Below are 25,507 nucleotides of genomic sequence, written 5' to 3' on the forward strand. Positions count from 1 at the left end.
GGGCATTAAACAAACTCACTATCAAGAATAAGTTTCCTACGCCCAAGATAGAGTACATTTTGGAGCGTTTAGACGGTGCTAAGTTTTTCACTAAGATCGACCTCAAGAGTGGTTACCATCAAGTCCGCATTTTTGAAGCTGACATTCCAAAAACAGCTTTTCGGACAGAGCATGGTCACTACGAGCTCGTAGTCATGCCTTTTGGGCTTACAAATGCACCCGCAACGTTCAATAAGATGATGTCTAGGATTTTCGCAATCCACATTGGAAAGTGTGTTTTCGTATTCCTTGACGACATGCTAGTCTTCTCAGCCACTGCGGAGCAGCATGAGAAAGATGTGGAGAAAGTCTTGCAACTTTTGCGCTCTACATAAACGCCAAAAAGTCTGTCTTTGGTGTTAAGGAAGTTCTACGTCAGCGGTTCCGATGGGATTAGACTGGACCCATCAAAGGTTCAGGAGATCTTAGATTGGGACATTCCTAAGACCGCCCAAGAAATCCGTTCATTCGTAGGTCTTTGTCACGCCTATAGTACACATGTCCATCAGTTTTCCAACCTTGGAGCACCTCTTACCGACTTGCTCAAGGGGGTGAAGACTCGCAAGCAGAAAGTCTCAGTTACAGGTAAGGCATTTGATGCATTCCATGCACTCCAAAAAGCTGCCTCAAAAGCACCTGTATTAAAGTTAGCATCATGGGATGAACCTTTCCAGGTCATCACCGATGCCAGCAATGTAGCCACAGGTGCAGTCCTCCAGCAGGACAATAGACCCGTGGCATATTATAGCAGAAAGTTGGATGTCGTCGAAAAGAATTATTCGGTATATGACAAAGAGCTTTTGGGTGTGATCACAGCGCTCAAACATTGGAAGCCTTTTCTTTATGGACAGGCTTTCACAGTGAAAACAGACCACCAAGCACTTAAGTGGCTTCAGACTATGCCAAGTGCCCAGTGGAGTGATTGACAGGCCAGGTGGAGTCAAATCTTCCAACAGTTTGGAGGTATGATTGAATACATCCCTGGTAAGCATAACCCAGTACATGACTGCGATGGATTGTGGCTAGCGACTCACCACCTAACCATAGGTTCAATACCTCAAACCACCTTGAGGTTTGATTGCCGCGAATCTACCAAGCCCATATGACCCCAACCTGGCGCCTCATACCAGGCCGAGGCCCCCACTTGCCATTCCATGGCCCTGAGGAACTGCAAGCCCTTGGCAGTTCTCATGTCTACCACATGGATACCTCTCATATCTCTTAAGTGCCCCTAAGGTCACTTATATAGCAATAACCCTACTATTATTGGCCCTTGCTTTATTTATAAGATTTTTAGCCATAATTAGCCCGTGCCTAATCCAAACCTCATCTTGCTAGCATCCTTAGCCTACATGTCCTCTAGGTCCCCACGCCATGCTAAGCCTTAACCCTAATCCTAAATTCACCTTTTAGGAACATGCATGTTATATACTCATGGTAGTCAACCCACAAGACTATATAACTATCAACTCCATTATGCATAGTATGGATTAATCCTAGGTTAACCCTAAACCTAATCTTGGTATCGCACACGTCCCTAGCCCTTAGTTAACCTAACCCTAGGCCGATCGGGACGCAACATTATCTCCCCATTCTATTAGATTCACGTCCTCGTGAATGGATTAATCCTAGGTTAACCCTAAACCTAATCTTGGTATTGCAAACGTCCCTAGCCCTTAGTTAACCTAACCCTAGGCTGATCGGGACGCAACATTATCTCCCCATTCTATTAGATTCACGTCCTCGTGAATCCATAAGGAGATACACCACTGTAATCCTCGGATCCTAGCAATCACTCATAGTATCTACTCAAGCCTCTTGGGCCTCACACAGAAGCCAATTCATTGCTGGCCTCTTACCTAAGCCAGCATGAAACTCCTCTTGTAGACCTTGCTACAAAGATCCAACTGCGTACTGCCAATACAATCCACCTCTCTCTAAGAGTTAAAAGGTTCACTGTAATCCAACTCCAATCAAAGAGTTGAAATGACAGTCCCAATCGCACTCTAATCCAAGAGTCGAGGTAGAACACTCAGTCACGAAGTGCAACAAGCTCTACCATAACAACTCTAGCTCAGATCCACAACACAACTCAACTGTCACACCAAATGGCATCCTGCATTGGTTGTCGACAAACACGAGCCCAATTGTGCAAAATAAGTTCTAGCATCTTATTAACCCCATCACAAGTCCAAACAACTCATGCTCAGGAAACAAGTTGTATCAATTCTCCCATCTCACGCTCGGCCATGCATGTGAAACAATTGTTCACGTGAGAGTATGTACCATGTACTCAAGGCATAGTATACCTGTCATGTGCAAGAAATGCCATGACCATTCTTAGAGGCTAATCCAGAAGGGGCAGCCAAGAAAAACAGATTAGAGCTAGGACTTAGAGCACAAGGTGCAGATGAGGTAGTAGCTTGGACTTGGAGCTAGGGCTTGGATTGCATCGGAAAGCATGGAAGCTGCAGTCGGCTGCCTACAGAACCAGTCCGCTGTACCAGAGAGCAAGGCATCTGAGAACGCACCATGACATAGCAAGAAGACCTATTGGCGCAGCTTTTATGGATTTTGTGTCCAGTCGGCTAGCCGACTGCTGGTCGGCCGGCACTCCAAGATGTCCAGAGGGACTATAAAAGGGTGCAAGTGCTCATCATTGTATTCATTCATTCCTCTAGGGAATGGGTCCTTAGGGTCCAAGCAGGGACTAGATTTTGCGTGTTTATCACCTTTTGTATGAGGCAGCCTAGGACTGTAGAAAAGTACCTTTTTGTACTATATGAAATATGCTGAATTTCCAGCATCTCTCTCTCTCTCTCTCTCTCTCTCTCTCTCTACTCTTCCTTCTGTTTGTGTTTTTGCATCAGCATGTTTCCAGTGGTGTTTAGGGCTGAAAGAAGACCCCCAGAGCTTCCGCGTGTTACATTGGTATCAGAGCATTAGGCTCAGCAAAGCTGAACATTGATTCAGTCCCATATGATGGTGTACAGGTCCAAGGTATAGGAAAGTACACGGATACGAAGCTCAAGGCAAGGAACATAGAACGGGAAGAGCTCCGAGGAGGTTTGTTGGTGTTGTTCCACAAAGCCAGAGGGGATGGCAGTCCAGTGAGCCAGATAGGTTCTCGGGCAACGGTCCCAAGGGAGGATTATCCTCCAAGGGGTGATGTGAGAGTGCCAGACTCATTTCTCAAGAATGAAGACCAAGACAGTGTTCAAAGTCAGGGCAAGAATGGATTGGAGATTGGAGGGAACAGATGCATAGATCTTGTTCAGAGTCATAGTGGTTTTGGAGACCGGGCCGGGTTTTCAGTGAAAAGGGTTGCCAGAGATGGATGGATGACAGAGGGACTCCCGGAACAGAATGGGATGATGACAGTCATCCAAGGAAAAGTTGGAATCCCGTCATCAAGTTTAGCAGAGGGGGATGTCATGTGCAAGAAATGCCATGCCCATTCTTAGAGGCTAATCCAGAAGGGGCAGCCAAGAAAAACAGATTAGAGCTAGGACTTAGAGCACAAGGTGGAGATGAGGTAGTAGCTTGGACTTGGAGCTAGGGCTTGGATTGCATCGGAAAGCATGGAGGCTGCAGCAGTCGGCTGCCTACAGAACCAGTCCGCTGTACCAGAGAGCAAGGCATCTGAGAACGCACCATGACATAGCAAGAAGACCTATTGGCGCAGCTTTTATGGATTTTGTGTCCAGTCGGCTAGCCGACTGCTGGTCGGCCAGCACTCCAAGATGTCCAGAGGGACTATAAAAGGGTGCAAGTGCTCATCATTGTATTCATTCATTCCTCTAGGGAATGGGTCCTTAGGGTCCAAGCAGGGACTAGATTTTGCGTGTTTATCACCTTTTGTATGAGGCAGCCTACAGAACCAGTCCGCTCTACCAGAGAGCAAAGCGTCTGAGAACGCACCATGACATAGCAAGAAGACCTATTGGCGCAGCTTTTATGGATTTTGTGTCCAGTCAGCTGGTCGGCTAGCACTCTAAGATGTCCAGAGGGACTATAAAAGGGTGCAAGTGCTCATCATTGTATTCATTCATTCCTCTAGGGAATGGGTCCTTAGGATCCAAGCAGGGACTAGATTTTGCGTGTTTATCACTTTTTGTATGAGGCAGCCTAGGGCTGTAGAAAAGTACCTTTTTGTACTATATGAAATATACTGAATTTCCAGCATCTCTCTCTCTCTCTCTCTCTCTCTCTCTACTCTCCCTTCTGTTTGTGTTTTTGCATCAGCATGTTTCCAGTGGTGTTTAGGGCTGAAAGAAGACCCCCAGAGCTTCCGTGTGTTACAATACCAAACACAAAATCTTCCCTATCCAAAACTAAACGTTTAATCACAAGATCTGCTTTGTTCAATCCTCACCTAAGGCTGAACCCAACAACTACTTTCGGTTAGGCAAAGGCATAACGGACAACTCCCTTCTCTATCCTGTTCGGCAAAGGCATAACGGACAACTCCCTTCTCTATCCTAACTCCACACTTCCATCAGAGTCCTGACTTCCTAGAAGTCTCGTGTGGATGTCAATCACCAAGCTTCTTGCTCACAGAAGATAACCAACTCAAGGAACTTATTCCTAAAGAACCAATGGCTAAAAAGGCCCAACTCCTTGAGTCATTCCAACTCCTCAAGTCATCTTGTATTCCTTGAGCCATCCTAGGGAAAGGCAATACACTCTTCCAAATACCATATGCTCTCTGAATGCCAATAGCCTATCATGAACTAACACCATTGGATTGGGCAAAATCTAAAGGTTGCCTTTTCTAAAAGCTACCAAATGTCCCAACAATCTTATAATCCTCACCTAGTTGGTAGTCTGCAATGTAAAGAAGTTCTCCAAAGTGATAAAGCTCTGTGATCCTAGCTAATGGAAAATGAGCATTAAACTGATGAACAAATTCATTAACTGATGAATGATCACACTTATCATCATACTTACTGAAATTTGGTTGACTGCGAATGATGGTGGTTGATGCTGCTGCGGGCTGCTGGCTAGTGACAGCTATGACTGGGGAGACTGAGGAGAGCTGCTGATACCTCAAGTGTATGGCCTCCTTTTCCCGTTGGTGTTCGAGTAACATACGTTCTCGATCAAGCTCACGTTGGTGTTACCGAGCAGCGAGTTCAGCCTGATGCCGGTCTTCGTCGATCCTGCGTTGGGCTTCCTCATAGTCCCGTCTTTCTTCTTTTTCTCTTTTCCTTCGGGCCTCGTCCTCTCTCCTTTGTTGTTCCATTTGAAAGAAGAGGGAGATGTAGTCGGGTGCTGCTGGAGGTGTAGAAGGACGTGCTGCTGCTGCCTCCAAGAGTTGGAGACGCTCCATGAGCAGCTGGTTCTGAGCTCTAGGAAGAGCTGTGGTGTCTGTTGTAGGCGGAAGAACAAGGTCTCCTTCGGGGGAGACGTCTTCCGGTTGATGAGTACTCTCTCCTGCAGACATGATGCTGAAGTCGGTGGTCGTGCCGGAACGCAATCTAACCATCCAAGGATGCCCCCACGCTAGGATACGATGTGTGTGGACAATCTGAATCTGATACCAATGTGATATGCAACGGAAGTCTTTGTATTGGAAGATCTTGTCACACAAATGTTCACACCGTCTTCTGTATCCTGAGTTTCGTGAGTTTAGCAATCCACTTTAATACTTCAAACTTTAAAGAGATGAGAGAGAGAGATATGAGAACTGTACACCAGATTGGGTCCCGAATTACCCACTGAAGGGCCCCCTATACCGATAACGAGATAGTATTTGCTTTATTTCTTTAGAGAGAATGACTGTGGATTGTAGATAAGCCAAACGCAAGATCTCGGAGGATTGGAGATTGGTTGATTTGTATACGGCTGTAGAAACACCTCGATGACCTGATCTTGAGCCTATGCACTCTTCCCAAGGGCATGAGGAAGGGCTGCACACCTGAGGCTGAGAAAAGAAGATGGTGGTTTGTTCTACGCTATGTTAGAATGCTGTAAACACTTATGAATGCTGTGTTACCTTCACCAGATGATGATGAAGGTAACACAGCATGTATGGATGATGCACAGAAGGCTGGATACTGATGCAAACTGCTGGATGTATGGATGATGCACAGAAGGCTGGATACTGATGCAAACTGCTGGTTCAGGGCTGAGAACTGCTGTAGATAGAAACGCAGACCTGTAGGGAAGCTGCTGGACAGAAACGCAGGGGTACTGATGCTGCTGGACAGAAACGTAGGTATGCTGCTGTACGTCTGGAGAGAAACACAGATCTGCTGTGCTGGATTCTGGCGTTGAACTGGGGCTGGATTGTATGCTGAATCAAGGCCTGAAGTGATGCTGAATGCAGGCTGATTTGATGCTGATGGCAGGCGCCTAGGGCTGACTGAAGCAAGGGGTTCTCAAGGGGCTGGAGAAGCAAGCTTATAAGCTCCAAGGGCTGGATTAGTCTAGGGCTGAAGGCAAGGATACTCTTGGGGCTGAGGAGGACAGCTCTTAGCACAATGAAGACTGAATGAAAAACTAAGCCCTATGCAAGCCTATTTATACTAACTGGAGGTTGGTCATTTAATAAAGTTTATATTTATAAATGCCCAATAATGCAAATAATGCTAAATAAATACTATTAAATATGGAAAAAATACCAGATAAATCCTAGTAAATTTCGTAAGGCTTCTGGGATGTTCTAAATGATGCACAGGCATATGCATGCATATTATGCAGGATGCAAAGTGCTTTCTGATGCAAACCCTAAGGCTTCTACTGACTCTACATGCATGAATGATTCTCTCCAAGTGGGTTAAGGGACTTGACTGACTGACTGATCCGCTAAGGCTGAGGAATGACCTACGTAGCTCGTGCCTGACTTATCCTGGACTGAGGATGTACAATGGGGTCACGGCGTACGACAATTATCATCCTATTGGGTTCTAAAACTGTACAACTGTTGCACTTTTGATGATGAGCCATCTTGTCACCATGCACTGAGTGCAGAGTGCATGTGACATTCCCTCTTGATTAGCTTGGCGGCAGGTTTATGGCTTCCAAGTAGTCCGCCAATAACTGGGGGTACTCCTGGAAGAACTCCTCGTCGAGCCATACGGCTTCGTGGGTGCCTCGATCTCGGAATTTCGTATAGAACTGACGAATCCGTCGACGGGAACCATGCTTCCATCGATGAAGAAGGATCTGCTCAGGCTCAATCACTTTTGCCTCGTCTACCACGTCTGGCTGTTGTTCATCTGAAACATCAAACACTTCTGGACCAACATATGGTTTTAGCCAAGAAACATGGAAAACATCATGCATTGTCCAACTGGTAGGCAACTTTAACTTCATTGAGACATCACTTATCTTCTTAACTATTGGAAAAGGGCCAAAACTACGGAATGAAAGCTTGGGACAACGTTTGCCCACTTGTTTCAATCTTTGCTTCATGAAACGCAGATAGACCCAATCCCCTTCTTTAAAGTGGACATCTCGCCTAGACTTATTTGCCTGTCTGCTATATGCTTCCTGAGCTTTGGTCAAGCGGTCCTTGAGTGACTCAATGATCTCGGAAAATGCTTCCGTGGTTTTATTAACCTCTAAAGATGGAGACATCAGTCTCGTCAAAAGAGAGAAAAAACGGCGACCAAAGGTTGCTTCATATGGAGTCTGTTTGATGAATGAGTGTCGTTCAAGATAGCTTGGACCAATGGAAGATAGTGCTCCCATTTGGACTGCTGGTCATGACAGTATGACTTGAGGACATCAAAGGCCAACTGGTTATAAATTTCTGTCTGGCCAACTGTCTAGGGATGGAATGCACTAGACAACTGCAACTTAGTTCCAAAGTTTTCAAATAATGCCCTCCAGAAATGCGAGGTAAACTTGGAATCTCTATCTGATGTTATGGTGCTAGGCAAACCACAAATTGGATACCAATGCTTGAGAAACAGACGGGCTACGTCCTCGGCTGTGGCCGTATGCTTGCATAGGATGAGCATGTAGAATTTACTGAAGCGATCCACAATGGTAAAACACTGAGTGTTACGGGATCCAGTGGATGCTGGTAGAGGCCCTACAAAGTCCATAGATATGTCAATGAAAGGTCCGTCGGGGATAGGCAAAGGTTGAAGTAAACCTGCCTTCTTTGTATGGGGAACCTTGACTTTTTGACAAATCTTACAGGCTTGTACATGTGCATAGACATCACGCCTCATCTTTGGCCAATAAAAGGACCGTTCTAATTTCTCGAGGGTCCCTATGTCCTCCAACTAAGGAGTCATGGACATCATGGAGAAGAGCAGAACGCTTTTCCCGAGTAACACAGAGACGGTTCTTGTAGAACAGCCAACCGTTCTGTACTGAATAGTGGCCAGACTCAGAAGTGAGGACCAAACTATACTGAGTACCAGACTCAGGGGAGTCGACATATTGGTCTTTCATACTATCCAAGTCCTTCCCCGTGATTTCGAGAATGGTAGCTTCTTGGACTGCCTGGATGCTGGACTTTCGACTGAGAGCATCTGCTACTGGGTTATGCTTACCAGGGATGTATTCAATCATACCTCCAAACTGTTGGAAGATTTGACTCCACCTGGCCTGTCGATCACTCCACTGGGCACTTGGCATAGTCTGAAGCCACTTAAGTGCTTGGTGGTCTGTTTTCACTGTGAAAGCCTGTCCATAAAGAAAAGGCTTCCAATGTTTGAGCGCTGTGATCACACCCAAAAGCTCTTTGTCATATACCGAATAATTCTTTTCGGCGACATCCAACTTTCTGCTCTAGTATGCCATAGGTCTATTGTCCTGCTGGAGGACTGCACCTATGGCTACATTGTTGGCATCGGTGATGACCTCGAAAGGTTCGTCCCATGATACTAACTTTAATACAGGTGCTTCTGAGGCAGCTTTCTGGAGTGCATGGAATGCATCAAGTGCCTTACCTGTAACTGAGACTTTCTGCTTGCGAGTCTTCACCCCCTTTAGCAAGTTGATAAGAGGTGCTGCAAGGTTGGAAAACTGATGGACATGTGTGCTATAGGCCTGACAAAGACCTACGAATGAACGGATTTCTTGGGCGGTCTTAGGAATGTCCCAATCTAAGATCTCCTGAACCTTTGATGGGTCCAGTCGAATCCCATCGGAACCGATGATGTAGCCCAAATACTGAACTTCCTTAACACCAAAGATAGACTTTTTGGCATTTATGTAGAGCTGGTTATCTCGCAAAAGTTGCAAGACTTTCTCCACATCTTTCTCATGCTGCTCCGCAGTGGCTGAGAAGACTAGTATGTCATCAAGGAATATGAAAACACACTTTCCAATGTGGACTGCGAAAATCCTAGACATCATCTTATTGAATGTTGCGGGTGCGTTTGTAAGCCCAAAAGGCATGACTACGAACTCGTAGTGACCACGCTCTGTCCGAAAAGCTGTTTTTGGAATGTCAGCTTCAAAAATGCGGACTTGATGGTAACCACTCTTGAGGTCGATCTTAGTGAAAAACTTAGCACCGTCTAAACGCTCCAAAATGTACTCTATCCTGGGCATAGGAAACTTATTCTTGATAGTGAGTTTGTTTAATGCCCTGTAGTCTACAGAAAGGCGTATAGACTTGTCCTTCTTTTGGTCAAATAGGATAGGTGCAGCAAATGGGGAGGAAGAAGGCTGAATGAATCCGGCTCGGAGAAGCTCAGATAACTGCTTTTCTAACTCGCCCTCTAAAGTCTTGGAAAGACGATAGGGAAACCTGCTAGGAGGATCTGATCCAGGGACCAAATCAATGTGATGGTCCTCAAGGCGAGAGGGTGGGAGACTGGGCGGGAGATCGTCCCTAAGCATAATGTCCTGGTGTCTGGATAGGAGGTCTGCTAACTGAGGGACTGAAGATGTAAGGGATGCTACTAATGAGGGAGGGGCTGTTTGAGCACGAACATCTTTGAGTGCTCCTTCTGCTCCCTTGCGGATAGCTCGTCAGGCCTCGAGATGCGAAATCAATGGGATGCCAAGAATGCTTCTATCCCCTCGAGTCATGACAGGCTCAGGAAAACCTTTACAAATAGTAAAAGTGTCCTGCTCCCAATTGGGAATAGGCTCATACTGACCGAACCACTGAATTCCTAAGATCATGTCACACCCTAACAGAGGTGAGACGATGAAATCTCGTTGAAATGAGGCCTTCTGAACTTCAAAGGCAAATTGTTGTGCCTTCTGGGAAATATGGGTGCGAAGACCAGGTGTAAACCCGTCCACATCCAGATGATATGGGACTAATGTGCAGTTCAATTTATTAGCCAACTGGGGAGAGATGGCGTCTTCAGAACTACCCATATCGAAAAGGACTATAAACTGCTGGCCCTGGGCAGAGCCATAAGCTCGGATGGGGCTGTTCTGAGCAGCATCGCTCTCACCCTCCTGCTTAGCATCAAATACCACGGATGGCATAGGATGCATGGAAGGTAAAAGTTGAACTGCATTTGAGGTAGTAGGCGGGGCTGGAGGAGCTGGGGAGGCTGTGGCAACTGTGGCAGAAGGAGCTTTGGCAGCTTGTGCCGCTTGCCATTTGTGGCAATCCTTCTTACCATGCTCTATAATACTACAAAAAAAACATCTATTTTCTGACTGGTACTTCCTTTGCTCCTCTGGAGGAAGATAACCTCCAGTAATGCCTGCTTTAGCCTTTTCATCAGGGGTATTCTTAGGTATTTATCCTTCTTACCTCCTGAACTGGAGCTATTATTGTTGTCCTTCTTAGCATCTTCAGAAGATTTGTTACCTTTCCATGTCTGTGCAGCTGATTGCTGCTGCTGGGGTTTGGTACTGGACTGAGATGCCTGTTTGGGCTTGCCCCCGTTAAGCTTCATTTCTTCATTCTGAGCGGGAGTCAGAGCTCGGTCATATGTACTTGGTTCAAAGTTACGAACTGTGAACCGAATGTCAGAGTCCAATCCACCAATGAATTGCTCCATCTTGGCCTGCTCAGATAACCCTAACTGCAATGCTAAAGTAATAACCTTACCGAAAAGCTGAAGCACTGGGGATCCGTTCTGTTTGAGTCCATAGAACTCGTCTTTCAGACCGGTCATGTACTGGGGCGGGAGAAATCTGGTCTTTAGGTCATGGACAAAGATGTCCCAGTCAAAGGTTGTGACACCTGTGGCCTGGTCTGTATGAATACTAGACCAATGCTGCCACCTCACCAGTGAGATGGGGAGCTGCTAAGTGGACTTTGTCTTGTGGGTGTGTTACCCTAGCTAATGGAAAATGAACATTAAACTGATGAACAAATTGATTAACTGATGAATGATCACACTTACCATCATACTTACTGAAGTTTGGTTGACTGCGAATGATGGTGGTTGATGTTGCTGCGGACTGCTGGCTGGTGACACCTATGACTGGGGAGACCGAGGAGAGCTGCTGATACCTCAAGTGTATGGCCTCCTTTTCCCGTTGGTGTTCGAGTAACATACGTTCTCGATCAAGCTCACGTTGGTGTTCCCGAGCGGCGAGTTCAGCCTGATGCCGGTCTTCGTCGATCCTGCGTTGGGCTTCCTCATAGTCCCGTCTTTCTTCTTTTTCTCTTTTCCTTCGGGCCTCGTCCTCTCTCCTTTGTTGTTCCATCTGAAAGAAGAGGGAGATGTAGTCGGGTGCTGCTGGCGGTGTAGAAGGACGTGCTACTGCTGCCCCCAAGAGTTGGAGACGCTCCATGAGCAGCTGGTTCTGAGCTCTAAGAAGAGCTATGGTGTCTGCTGTAGGCGGAAGAACGAGGTATCCTTCGGGGGAGACGTCTTCCGGCTGATGAGTACTCTCTCCTGCAGACATGATGCTGAAGTTAGTGGTCGTGCCGGAACGCAATCTAACCATCCAAGGATGCCCCCACGCTAGGATACGGTGTGTGGACAATCTGAAACTGATACCAATGTGATATGCAGCGGAAGTCTTTGTATTGGATGATCCTGTCACACAAATGCTCACACTGTCTTCTGTATCTTGAGTTTCGTGAGTTTAGGAATCCATTTCAATACTTCAAACTTTAAAGAGATGAGAGAGAGAGAGACATGATAACTGTACACCAGATTGGGTCCCGAATTACCCACTGAAGGGCCCCCTATCCCGATAACGAGATAGTATTTGCTTTATTTCTTTAGAGAGAATGTGGACTGTAGATAAGCCAAACGCAAGATCTCAGAGGATCGGTGATTGGCTGATCTGTACACGGCTGTAGAAACACCTCGATGACCTGATCTCGAGCCTATGCACTCTTCCCAAGGGCATGAGGAAAGGCTGCACACCTGAGGCTGAGAGAAGAAGAGGTGGACTGTTCTACACTATGTTAGAATGCTGAAAACACTTATGAATGCTGTGTTACCTTCACCAGATGACTGCTGCATGTATGGATGATGCACAGAAGGCTGGACACTGCTGCAAACTGTGGATTCAAGGCTGGAAACTGCTGTGGACAGAAACGCAGGCCTGTAGGGAAGCTGCTGAACTGAAAACGCAGGTGTTCTGAGGCTGCTGGACAGAAATCTGAGGCTGCTGAACAGAAACGCAGGGGTACTGATGTTGCTGGACAGAAACGCAGGAGTACTGCTGTCGGGCTGGTCAGAAACGCAGGTCTGGTGGCTGAAACTTGGCGTTGAATTGGGGCTGGTCTGTATGCTGAATCAAGGCCTGAAGTGATGCTGAATGCAGGCTGATTTGATGCTGATGGCAGGCACCTAGGGCTGACTGAAGCAAGGGGTTCTCAAGGGGCTGGAGAAGCAAGCTTATAAGCTCCAAGGGCTGGATTAGTCTAGGGCTGAAGGCAAGGATACTCCGAGGGCTGAGGAGGAGAGCTCTTAGCACAATGAAGACTGAATGAAAAACTAAGCCCTATGCAAGCCTATTTATACTAACTGGAGGTTGGTCATTTAATAAAGTTTATATTATAAATGCCCAAATGCTAAATAAATACTATTAAATATGGGAAAAATACCAAATAAATCCTAGTAAGTTCCCTAAGGCTTCTGGGATGTTCTAAATGATTCACAGGCATATGCATGCATATTATGTAGGATGCAGAGTGCTTTCTGATGCAAACCCTAAGGCTTCTACTGACTCTACATGCATGAATGATTCTCTCCAAGTGGGTTAAGGGACTTAACTGATTGACTGACCCGCTAAGGCTGAGGAATGACCTACGTAGCTCGTGCTTGACTTATCCTGGATTGAGGATGTACAATGGGGTCACGGCGTACGACAATTATCATCCTATTGGGTTCTAAAACTGTACAATTGTTGCACTTCTGATGATGAGCCATCTTGTCACCATGCACTGAGTGCAGAGTGCATGTGACAAAATACCAGATAAATCCTACTAAATTCCCTAACGCTTCTGGGATGTTCTAAATGATGCACAGGCATATTATGCAAGATGCAGAGTGCTTTCTGATGCAAACCCTAACGTTTCTACTGACTCTACATGCATGAATGATTCTCTCCAAGTGGGTTAAGGGACTTGATTGACTGACTGACCCGCTAAGGTTGAGGAATGACCTACGTAGCTCGTGCCTGACTTATCCTGGACTGAGGATGTACAATGGGGTCACGGCGTACGACAAATATCATCCTATTGGGTTCTAAAACCGTACAACTGCTGCACTTGTGATGATGAGCCATCTTGTCACCATGCACTGAGTGCAGAGTGCATGTGACAGTTGGTTAGGTCTATGGAGACCTTCACCAAGTGACATCCGAGTGTGGAATGCACGTGACATCTCTTTTGGCGCACGCGATGTGTGCTGCCCTGATGAATGCTTGCATGGAAGCGGATTTCACCATGAAAAAGGAGCCTCATGGTCCTTACTCCCTTTACAGGGTGCGATTAGTTCATCGTACTAACCAATTTTCATCGGAAACGGGTGTCTCCTCTGATTTTGACAACTCAAGTTATAGCATAAACAAATAAATTGTTTACAAGGACAAACTTTATGCTTGCAGGTAGTAGTAGAATTAATGCAGAAAGATGAATCTTTCAGCACTTCTTTCTCCTATGGAAGGGTTCTTTTAGCAAGAGACACAAGACCGAGTGGGGAGAGGCTTCTAAGTGCAGCAAGACAGGTAAGCTGAGAGCGTTTACAGGTATATTTCAAAGAACTTTGTGTTTGAAGCATGCATTTATGGGATAACTGGAACTTACCACTTTATTTCACCTAGGGCGTAGAAGCTGTATCAGGAGTGAATCCTGTTGTTGTAGACATTCTCACGACTCCTCAACTTCATTGGATGGTTCGTGCTAGCAACCGTGGTCTTGGTGCTCATGAGCTAGACTATTTTATCCAGCTTTCACATGGTTTTAGGTGCCTACTTATCTCCTTCTTAGTTTGGTTTTCCTATCAGCATTGCATTGTGCTGGTGTGGTTTAGAAATTCTTACTGTCAGCTTTTCAGCTTGATGCACTTGTGGGCAGGTGCTTGCTGGAGATGAAGCCTTCTGGGAAGGGCTCAGCAACACCATCAAATGGGTTTATTGTAGATGGAGCCAATGGGGTTGGTGCAAGCAAACTCGCTCAGCTACAAAGCTCACTAAAAGATCTGAAGCTAGATATTAGAAATTCTGGCATGGAAGGTGAAGGGCCGTTGAATGACCTTGTGGGAGCAGATTTTGTACAAAAGGAGAGAGTGTTCCCCCGTGGTTTTGGTGATCCAAATGATATTGCCCGAAGGTGACCTTCAAGTCTACTTAGTTTTTGGAGAAGAAAGCAAAGTTATTGTTGGCTTACCTAGGCTAAACTTCATCTAAAAAACATGGTGCAGGTGTGCCAGTCTTGATGGGGACGCCGATAGAATAGTGTTTTTCTATGGTGAGCAGTCTGCAGGCAGGGCATTGCAAAGCCTGCGGTTGCTGGATGGTGACAAGATCTTGACATTATTTGCTATTTTTATACAGCAACAGATTCAAGACCTATGTGGAGCTGTCAAGGGAGCTGCAGAGTTGAATGATTGTGCCCCAATCAAACTTGGTGTTGTGCAGACTGCCTATGCAAACGGGGCTTCTACTAGGTTTCTCAAAGAGAACCTGGGTATCCAGGTTGTTCTCACTGCAACAGGAGTCAAGCATTTGCATCACAAAGCTGCAGAGTACGATATTGGAATTTATTTTGAGGCTAATGGACATGGTACTGTGCTTTTCAAGGAGGAATTCCTCCAATGGTTGAGAAAGATGTATTCTCATGGAACGGATTCTAATACCATCACGGAAGGTACATCTTCACAAATGCTTTTACATTGCCCTTTTTTGCAAACTGAAATATCCATGGGATATATGACAGCTACTTGCATCCACTTAAGCCTTGGATCATGTGACATAGGCGTCTCTCATCTGCACTATTTAAGAATTCAGTATGAGTCTCTATTATGTGCCTAAAGGACATTACTAGGCTGGCTTTGTTAATTAGTTTAGCTTATATGGACTTAGTATAATGTGACTTTTGACCACTTTTATAAGCTGTTGTTTTTTTTTTTGACATGAGTGAGTGGATATTCCATACTGTGATATCTCTAGCTGGAAGGATCTCCAGAAAGCAGGACCCATATCTGGCTGTGACCAAGCTCTAGGGTGACACTTCGTTACATGGGCGTGGAAGATTAAGAAGTCTGATAAACTACTTTGGCGTGTTTAATTTTAATGCTGAAGATAAGAGAGGAGATAGAGAGTACACTAGGCACCCAATTCGGCCCCAATAACCGGCTGAAGGGCCCCCACCTTGTGGTGGATTTGTTTTGTTATGATGTTGAATTGAGTGCAATACACATTTGATCCTTCTCCTGTGAATAACTTCCTCCTTGTGGGGCCGAGAGTTGCATGCAAATCCAGGCTAAACAGGATGTGAGAATTTGCTTATTCGAGCAGGAATTGTGCTGGAGTGGGCTGTTTTCTGAGCATTGGACTTGCGGATACTTTTTAGTAGGGATGAAGCTAAACACTGATTTGCCTGAGCTCCCTCGCTGAAGAAGATAGTTTTTGTGCCTTCAATTGTCTTATTGAGCGGGAAGAGGAGGGCCTTTAAAAATGGCGATTTTCCCCTTGATTTACTGGTTGAGTAGCTTGTGGGCTGGTTGGCCAGCCCTATGCAGCCCATGCAGGTTGTGGGCTGGGCAACAAGCGTGAGGTCAGATGAACACGTGTGGGCACCACACTTGGCTGGCCCAAATAAGGCTGCTCAATCGGATGCAAATTGTTTGTCCTTTGCCTGGCCTGCACCACGATGGATTGCTTACATTTCTTGGTTTCCCATGCTGCTTTCCACCTCTCTCTCTCTGGGCAAGAGATCGGACGTGGGTGCTCAGCACTTCGCTCAATAGGCGTCCTTGACATTTGTACACAATTCAACATCAAGTGGATTACAAACTGTGCAGGACTTTGCACAGCTGACTGCGGGTTTTCGCACAGATATGTATCCTATCCTACCTTGTTGGCAATTGGTGAATAGCCCCTGGACTAGGGCTCATAAAATGCTCAGTGCATATCACTAACACAAAGCCTGCACTTGGTTGTACAGTTATGTCCACATGCCACCCAAATGCAGTAGGTGCACGTGACACACTTGGATAGTGGGCTTTGGTGATACAGGATGCAACAGTTTGGGTGATATGTGTGGTAGGTCTAGCCTTAAGCTCAGGGGAGTGAGCTATGGTAGGGTGGTGAGCTTGCAACCAAGCTCTTTGATTGGTCTTTACTTGTATTTTTGTGCAAGATGTTGCCATTCCATTGAGGGCCACAAAACTTGCACTTGCAGGTCAAAATTCCCTTGCCTGCAGGTTTCAAAATGGTGACATGCTCGCGTTCCAAGGCTTTTGGTCTTCCCTTATTGTCACGATTGTGACTTTATCTCTTTAACTACACTTGATTAGCCTTGAATCATTGTAAGGACACTAGTGAAGGGTCACACCCTGTCACATGGGTCATTACCAAAGGGGACATCTCTTTCAAAGGGACACACCTATTGATCAAAGGACATATCTCTACGTCCAAAGGACATAACTATTCATTCAAGAATCACACCCTTTAGTCAAGGATGTGCCTCTTCATTTGTACCTATTCAAGCTCTATTTAACAAGGCCTTGTGTCTCAATGCAACAACATAACTTTCCGTTCTTTGCCTCATATTTACTCAAGTATTTACTAATCTCTTTACTTATGTTTAAGAATATTTAATTAAGCTAAAAGCTTAACACTGGTATCAAAGCAAACAAACTCCAACTTGTTGGATGCTTATAGCCAAATCCCAACCCTAAAATAAAAAAACCCTAACCCTAAAAATCAGCCAGCCTTAACCCTAAAATCAGCCTTAGCAAGGGTTGTATGGAAGAACCAAAGAAATGGCTCTTTCAATTTTTGTCCAAAATGCCCAATTTTTCTTCATTTTGCTTTTTTCCCAAATATGGAGTAGCTTCTACGTTAACAAAAAAATAATGGAAGGCTTTGCTAGGCAGACGACCGGCTCCCTCTCTACCCCTCCCAGGCATAGGCTCGTACAAATTGCCCTCTCTATGCTGAATCGTCTTCTTCTTGGAGGTGCCACCTTTTTGTTTAAAATAGTAAGGCTTTTAGCCTTGTAACATTAAACAAAAGAGTTAAGTGGCAGCCCACATAAAAAAAAAACAGCAAATTGGCCTGCCCACGACCAACATACACAAAAGGGGAAAAAAATGATCAGCCCTTCACGTATGCAAACACGGCCAGCCCAAAGATAAAGCAACATGTAGTGGCTTACACATTTCATGTTAGTGCTAGTCTTGCTTCAATCATTTCTTTAGAGAGTTCATGTACTGATATGGAACCCATTTATAGAAGTAAAGTTGACTCTCCTAACCTTGACACATCTATAGCAAACTTTATTGAGTCACTTGATGACAACATCGAGGATTCTTTCCGCGTGACTTCAGAAGAAGAGCAAGATGATATTGAAAAGTCCTTGGATTCTTTATCTCAACATGATGAGTCACTAACAATGGACTTCTTTGAAGACCCAGAGATTACCAAATAACACTTGTTTCAACCTTACCCACATGGGATGATACGGTTGACATCAAGCAAAAGAATAATATTTTCAACATCGTAGATAATTTCACACATTCTTCTAACAAATTAGATGAGTACATCACTACTTTCAAGATGAACACTTCAGCAGATACTATTAAGGTATCATCGAGAGAATTCATGGTTGAACCTTCAGATTCTTTTACACCGCAACATAGCCAAGTCAACTTCAGGCCCGACATTTGGAAGCACACAAAGAAAAAGACATTAAAGAATGATATGATGCTACAACTTGGGATTTAGCATTTAAATCACGATAGCAAGACAATAGAGGGAACTTTTTCAGTATTTCTCAATGTGAGCTTCACTACAAGCATAAATGGCTTAATAACAAAGAACTTGACTCTGACATGGCACAATGACGAATAACTTCAACATCTACCAATATTTCCACAACTCTTTTAACATAAGAAGTCTCTTCTTTAGCCGGAGTTTTATTTTAAGTGGGAGGGAATGTCATGATTTTGACTTTATCTCTCTAACTACTATTGATTAGCCTTCAATCATTGAAAGGACACCAATGAAGGGTCACACCCTGTCACATGGGTCATCACCAAAGGACACATCTCTTCAAAAGGGACACATCTCTATGTCCAAAGGACATAACTATTTATTCAGGAGTCAGGAAAGTGCCTTTTCATTTGTACCTATTCAGGCCCTATGTAGCAAGGTCTTGTGTCTAAATGCAACAACACAACTTTCCGCTCTTTGCCTTATATTTACTCAAGTATTTAATAATCTCTTTAATTATGTTTAAGAATATTTGATTAAGCTAAAAGCTTAACACATTTGTGATTTGGAGTAGAAAAGCCCAAATTTTATTTTCCATTGTTGTCTTTGGAGTAGTAAAACAAAGAATTCCCAGTTTTCGGGTATTTGGAGCATAGGGAAAAAAAAATCCCCAATTTCATTTTCCAATTGGGAGTCAAGGTCCCAAAAATTGGAATATTGGACTTCCATTTGGGCCATTGACCAATGCGTAGGCCCCATACTACATAGTATAGAGTCTACAGAGTCCAGACTTGGAATGCCCCAATCTGCACTATGCAGTATAGTGTCACCATGTTGTGCGATGTGTACTGTGTAAAGTTACGTGCATGGGGGCAGGTTGGACACGTAACATCATCAAATGGAAAACGGGTGCATTTACCTCGTGAGTCGTGGGCTGGTCAACAAGTCATGTCACGCGTAGAAGTCCTGTATGGAGCAATCGATGAAATTTGAAGATAATGATGCAACATGTGGCCAACGTGCCTCAATTTTTCATTAAGAAAATGTAATGTATGAAACCCACATTTCATACGTGTTTGTATCAAACGTTTGCTTCATGAATCATGCACGTTATGTAGGAACTGTGTTGGGAATAGCCCAAGTCACATAGAACCTCTTCCTCTTGATTGCCGGCTGTTTCTGCAGGTTTGGGCTCCTTAATTGAAAAAGCAGAGAGAGAAAGAGAGGTTAATCTTGGTTGTGATGTATTTTATGTTTGTTTGTTTGTTTGTTGCAGGGGAAAAGGGGCAAAAAAGTAAGTGCATGGACTGTGATTTTTTCTTTGGTTTTGGTTTTATTTTTTGCTTTTTGTTTTGTTTTGTTTTTTTTTTGGGGGGGGGGGGTGCGTGGGTGCGTTCATGACTATGATTTTTACTTTCTATTGCTACAAAGAAACTTGAGCAGAAAGAGTAAGGGGCAAATGCTTAAATTTTGATTTGTGTTGTTGCAGGGATCGATTTTCCCCTAAATCGATCGAGGCGTCAATTGGGGAAAATTGTGTCATTTTTGGTTTTTAGGGCTATTGCAAGAGAGAGAGAAGGGTGCAAGGGAAGTGGAAATGGATGACCACAGCAGCTGCCATACTAGCTTACACTTGCGCCCGTGAGAGATAGAGAGAGAGAGAGAGAGAGAGAGAGAGAGAGAGAGAGAGCCTAGGGTTTGTGCAGGATTAGGGTATGGAGAGGTGATCGGCAGGTGTGCGCAAGTGATAGAGGACTATTGCGCATGCATGGCAGGCAACAAAGAGAGAGAAATTGGGCAGTGAAGAGAGAGAAAGGTACGGGGGGTGGTTATGCAGGGATAGTGGCTATGCTGGCTGAGAGAGAGCACTCAATTCTATTGCGCAAATAGGAAGATGATAACACAATATGAGGAAAATGACTTATAACTCCATAAGTTGTTTATCACTAGGTCGCTTGGGAGTAAGTAACCCATGGGCGCTCATTGCTAGTTCTAGCTCATTTACATAGACTTGGTCTTAGTTGGCAGTTTCCCTTGACTCCCAAGATGTGTGAATGCTTAGAACATTGCAAAGACGCTTTTACGATGTAATGGTGACATGACTAAAACGTATTTGATGGAATCAAACTGGACATTGTGATTGTAGATTGTGGCTTGTAGATCCGAGTTGGAGTGCTTCATGTTAACCCAAGTGGTTGACATATTCCCCTTCCTAAAGTCGATAGTGTTCTCATGATTGGTTGGAAAATTTGGTACAGGGGGAGTCAGTGGGGATGTTACAAAGTTATTTGTTGCGGTAGTAAATGGTGTTGCTGCACAGTGGCTATATGTCCTTGCATAAGAGACGGGGCGGGGATATTTGTGGTGAAGGAAAGAAGCTAGTTTGATAGGGGTAACGGACTACAGGTGAGAGATTGCTCACAGATCAATCTACTTGAGGGTAGACATTGATGTAAAACTGTGATTATTTCTTCAAAGTTTATTACATCGCCTGGGGGAAGTCTCAGTCTTGAGATCCAAAAAGTTGGAAACGATGATACTAGCCTATAATTACGAATTTTTCTATGAGGAAGATACAGTGTGAGATGGTTACGCCTGGCCAAGTATTCATCTAGGGTAAAGAGAAGGTCTTTTTGCTTCTGCTTTTTTTAATTCCAACTTGCCTTAGGCCCAAGATTCTCCTGTAGTTTTCGTTTTTCACCACCCGTAGGTACTTTTTTATCCACGCGTAGGCGATGCCGCCAAGGAAGCACCTCGTGGGGTTTTGAACCCAGGACCTCCTGGTCCTAGACAAACACCTTTAGCACTTTAGCTATCACTTCATTGGCTTGTTCTTTTCTTTTCTTTTCTTTTTGTTTGCTACCTCATTATTTGTAATTTTTGAAGCTTATGAGTATTGTAGAATCTAATTTTCAGAGCAATCAATAACGAATGCTCTTGTTAGTGTTTTTGAAGGGTGATTAAGCGGTGTTAATAAATATGGAGCTAGAAGTGGTAAAAAGTTAGTAAAGCAATTGGCAAGAGGGGATTTCGGAGGAGCAAGGGTGCAATCATGAGAATAAGAGGGGATTCTCATTCCATTCCGTTGTTGAATTGTAGATTGCTGCACTTTTGTGGATATTCGCTTGATGCTTATTGATTGGAGGTGTGATTCATGTTGGTGTCGCTTTGGGCTTTTGCTTGTTTTGCAGTTGATGTAAAGTTCTCTCTTTTTTTAATAAAAAAATTCGCCTTTAGACAAGTTTGAAGACTTGATGGCTCGATCTTGGGTATTCAATGACGGGATCCAAGACCAGAATTCAACTTGCCTTTGTCTGAGTGTGATGGATCGTTGATAAAGAAAGATTTTCTTTTGGCTAATCTTGTGGTATTTGTGTCGAACGATCTGCTAGTGATGTCAAACATGCTGGGGGAGGCTGTTGTGTACTTGGCCATGTTTAAGCAAAGGTTCTTATGTACTAACACGATATGTTATTCCACAATTAGGTGCTTGTGTCCATCCTTTTTTGAGGATTTGTTCTTATGTTTACTTGCAAAGATGTACCTGTCAAGCGCAACCATATGAACTAGGCATGGATAGTGATTGATCACAGCATGAGGTGGATGCTTCTTGATTGTTGATGCGGCAGTATGAGCCACATTTTGGCTCGAGATTAAAGATGGCTTTATCTAGGAATGGTTCTTACCAATAGAGAAGTTGAAGCTTTGTTCTTGTTAGCTAGGGGGCATATACAAAAGTTAGTGGCATTATGAGAGTAGATTAGCACAAGAAGGGATTGATCTCCCACTCAGCCTCGAAGAGAATTTGGGTGGTTATTGAAGGTGTCACAAGTTATAGGTCGTTGTTGGTTGAGTTCACCTCGGATTTTGTTGTTGATGTCAACATTGATGTGATGAGGCTTCTAGTGGTGAAAGGTTCTTGTATCCTGCCTCTTTTCGGCTAGAGTTCTTGTGGAGTCCCAAAGGTTGGGCCCTTTTCTTGTTTTTTTCCAACTTGCGAGCAATAGGTTATTGTACCCAAGCTCCATTGATTGGGACCACAAGTGCTTGTGTTTGCTGCTGGGTTTACTTGTTGATGGGCCACAGTCATTTAAGGGTCGCCTTGGATTGTTGAACTTGGTGGTGGGACTCATGGGCTTGACGTAGCCATGTTTAAGTGTGAAAGGAATCCACACTTTCTTAGTACCCCTGGAAGATTCCAGAGGTCACAGCCTGCATTTTGGCCCAAATGTGGGAAGTGGACACTGGGTAGAGGTTACCGATGAAGTCAAAATGTTGCCCTCCTGCGAGATGGGTTAATCCGGCAATATACCCTTATACCATTGACCCGGAAGATTCTTGTATTTATTTTTAGGAATGCTCACCTCTCCTCCCCTCCCCTTACCTTAGTGGAGTATTGACGTGATCTAGTGGAGCCAAAACGTTGAAAGATGCTTCAAGGACATGACATTAATGTAAAACTTTGATATCATGTTTTTCATGGGAACTTGTGCGTCATTTTTGTTCCCCCAACCTATATCAGATGAATTATCTTCAATAAATTTGCAGTGCCATGGAAAACACCAGAGAGTTTGCTGGCTGTCAGTGAACTCGGATATGAGGTTTTTCATGTGAACGCGCACCTGTCATAGGGTTCTTTTTTTTCTCTCCCATCTTTGTCATGTGAATCATCTTCAATAAATTTGCAGTGCCATTTAAAGCAGCACAGAGGCTGCTTGCAGTCAGTGAGGTGGTAAACCAGACCATTGGTGATGCTTTGAGTGTGTTACTACTTGTGGAAGCAATTCTCCAATATCTGGGCTGGTCCATACAAGAGTGGGATGCCATATATACAGACCTTCCCAGCAGGCAAGTCAAGGTAATAAAGTAAGCTCCCTGAATCTAGGCTGCAAAGTGAATGTCAAAGGGACACAACAGCTGACAAGCTGGCTTTTTAATTTACAGGTGAAGGTTCAGGATAGAGCATCTATCAAGACTACTAATGCAGAGACAACGGTCACACATCCTTTGGGTCTCCAAGATGCTATAGACGTGGAAGTTGGTAAGATTATAGTCTGGTTTTTGCTTCTTCAAGCTTTAAGATTATAAATGTTGTCATCTTATAGAAGACCTTTCTTCTGATTTAGGGAAAGTTAGATCCGGGCGGGCGTTTGTGAGGCCATCTGGAACAGAGGACATTGTGAGGGTGTATGCAGAAGCTTCGACACAAGATGAAGCCAATATATTGGCTCGTGCTGTTGCTGCACATGTTTATCACCTTGCAAATGGCGTTGGTGCTTTAGTATGAGATGCTATTTCAGAGCTTAGCGTTACAATGGGGTGCACGGCATTTGACTTCGACACTCCATTTCAAGATGGAGTTGAGAATTTATGGTGCTAGATGACAGAGGAGCTAACTTGTGATTTACGTAGTTGAAGTTTTCAAGGGTCCGCTACACACCAAAACTACAAGAGGATCCTAATTGAGTGGCATTCATGTAAAAGATGTATGACTCCATCCCAAAGAACTACATTGACTCCAGTACACAACAAGTATTGATCTAGCGGGAGTGTACACGCTTGTTACCAAAGGATGTGTTTGCATGTTGCTGACAGCAAAGCCAATTTCATAAACACTGTGATGACAAGTGGAATGGGATACTTCCTACAAATAGAGAGGTGTCTGCAATGAAAAGCTCCCTTTGATGAGGTCAAGTGTTAATGTAACCATTGATTTGGATCACTAGTTGTAGCAGTAGTGAATTTAAAATGTACAGTAGGTTTGAAAACACAAGTAGAGTTAATTGATGTGATTTCCATGGTGATGTAGCAACAAGTAGTTGTGAATGACGGAAATTTATAGAAAATCCCTAAGAAGTTACAAAATTGGAAACCATGTAATAAGTTGATGGAAGGAAGAGAGAGGATAGGGCCACTGCATCACCTTGAGTCTTGTTCAGGATTGACGTAATAGTGTAGCTACTTACGCAGCTAGAGTTGCTACATGCCTCTTAAAACATTGTTAGAATTGCAGCCATTGATTATTGCTCCAATACTTTATTCAATGCTTGGCATAGCCATTAAGGGGGAATCCTAAGAATGAAGAATTGACTCAATTAGAACACTAGTCGATAAAACCAAATCCACTAGTGCCTCCTTTTTGAAAAATAGCCTCTATGGATCGACTTGTCTCGAAGTGTTGTCTCTCTCTACTCGAAATTGTTTTAACTTGTAGAGCAGTATGGTCCCTTATGTAGCTCTAGCCTAGAGTTGCTACAACCTCAAAGAAGACATTGCTAGACTTGTAGCCATGGAATTAAAACGGCAATACCTTGTTTAATGCCTGGCATAGCCAGCAAAGAGGAATAAATCATTCAACTAGATCCGTGCAATTAGTTGTGCGATATTTTGGGAATATAGCACTTTGTGTCTAGCAGATTTTTTGATACTATGAAAGAGAAGCAATATTTTTACTTTTGAGTTTAGCACCTTTGTTTTAGAGTTCAACTGTTAGATAGTGATTATAACACCTCTCTTCCTCTTCCCCCCCTCTTCCCCCAACCCTCACACCCACATACACACTCACACATGCATGCATGTATGCTTCCATGCACACATGCATACACCCACAATGCATGTACATAGGTTCTATTTAACAAAATTACTAGGCCTAAGAGATGATTGCTTGAGCATCAAAGACAACATTAATGTAGTGTCCAAGTTAAGGACATGAGGCATTTAGAACAAACTAGTACATGGCTTTGTGCCATTTACAGACTTGTCCTAGCATCCAAGCCTATAACGTAGACAATTCTATACCTTCACGTAGTGTTAACCACCTTGGTTAACATTGCCCACAATTCTTGCAAGGTGCCCACACCATCTCTTTGTAAGTCAGTGGACTGCATTATTGTATCATTAATACCATTAGAAAGGAGCTAGTCAAGTAAAAACTAGAAATCATGGGCATAGTGCGAATTTCTAATGGTATTAATATCATTAATACCATTAGAAAGGAGCTAGTCAAGTAAAAACTAGAAATCATGGTCATAGTGCGAATTTCTCCTCATATATTACCCATTTTTGTAAAGCTTGTGCTTATTATGATACGATTAGCATTAACCTTTCTCCAATGTGAACTAAGTTCTGTGGGCTCTCTCTTCTCCTTCTCTTACTTGGTTTTAGTTAATTGCTTGTATGACTA

At 44.0% G+C, this 25,507-nt stretch overlaps 1 protein-coding gene across 1 annotated transcript in view; it reads left to right on the top strand.

Moving 5' to 3' along the window:
• DRT101 (phosphoglucosamine mutase-like protein) overlaps positions 1-24,118 on the top strand; it is a 70,295-nt gene extending 46,177 nt beyond the window's left edge. The window contains exons 3-9 of the mRNA XM_086808803.1: positions 13,993-14,112; positions 14,209-14,351; positions 14,462-14,716; positions 14,808-15,253; positions 23,013-23,182; positions 23,269-23,365; positions 23,451-24,118. Of these exons, the coding sequence (XP_086664929.1) occupies positions 13,993-14,112; positions 14,209-14,351; positions 14,462-14,716; positions 14,808-15,253; positions 23,013-23,182; positions 23,269-23,365; positions 23,451-23,611 (1,392 nt within the window). The 3' untranslated portion in view covers positions 23,612-24,118. The remainder of the gene's footprint in view (positions 1-13,992; positions 14,113-14,208; positions 14,352-14,461; positions 14,717-14,807; positions 15,254-23,012; positions 23,183-23,268; positions 23,366-23,450) is intronic.
• The last annotated feature ends 1,389 nt before the right edge of the window (positions 24,119-25,507 follow it).

This window comes from Cibotium barometz, chromosome 14 (assembly GCF_041138505.1).
Source record: "Cibotium barometz isolate CiBa-2024 chromosome 14, ASM4113850v1, whole genome shotgun sequence".
Classification (NCBI taxonomy): domain Eukaryota; kingdom Viridiplantae; phylum Streptophyta; class Polypodiopsida; order Cyatheales; family Cibotiaceae; genus Cibotium; species Cibotium barometz.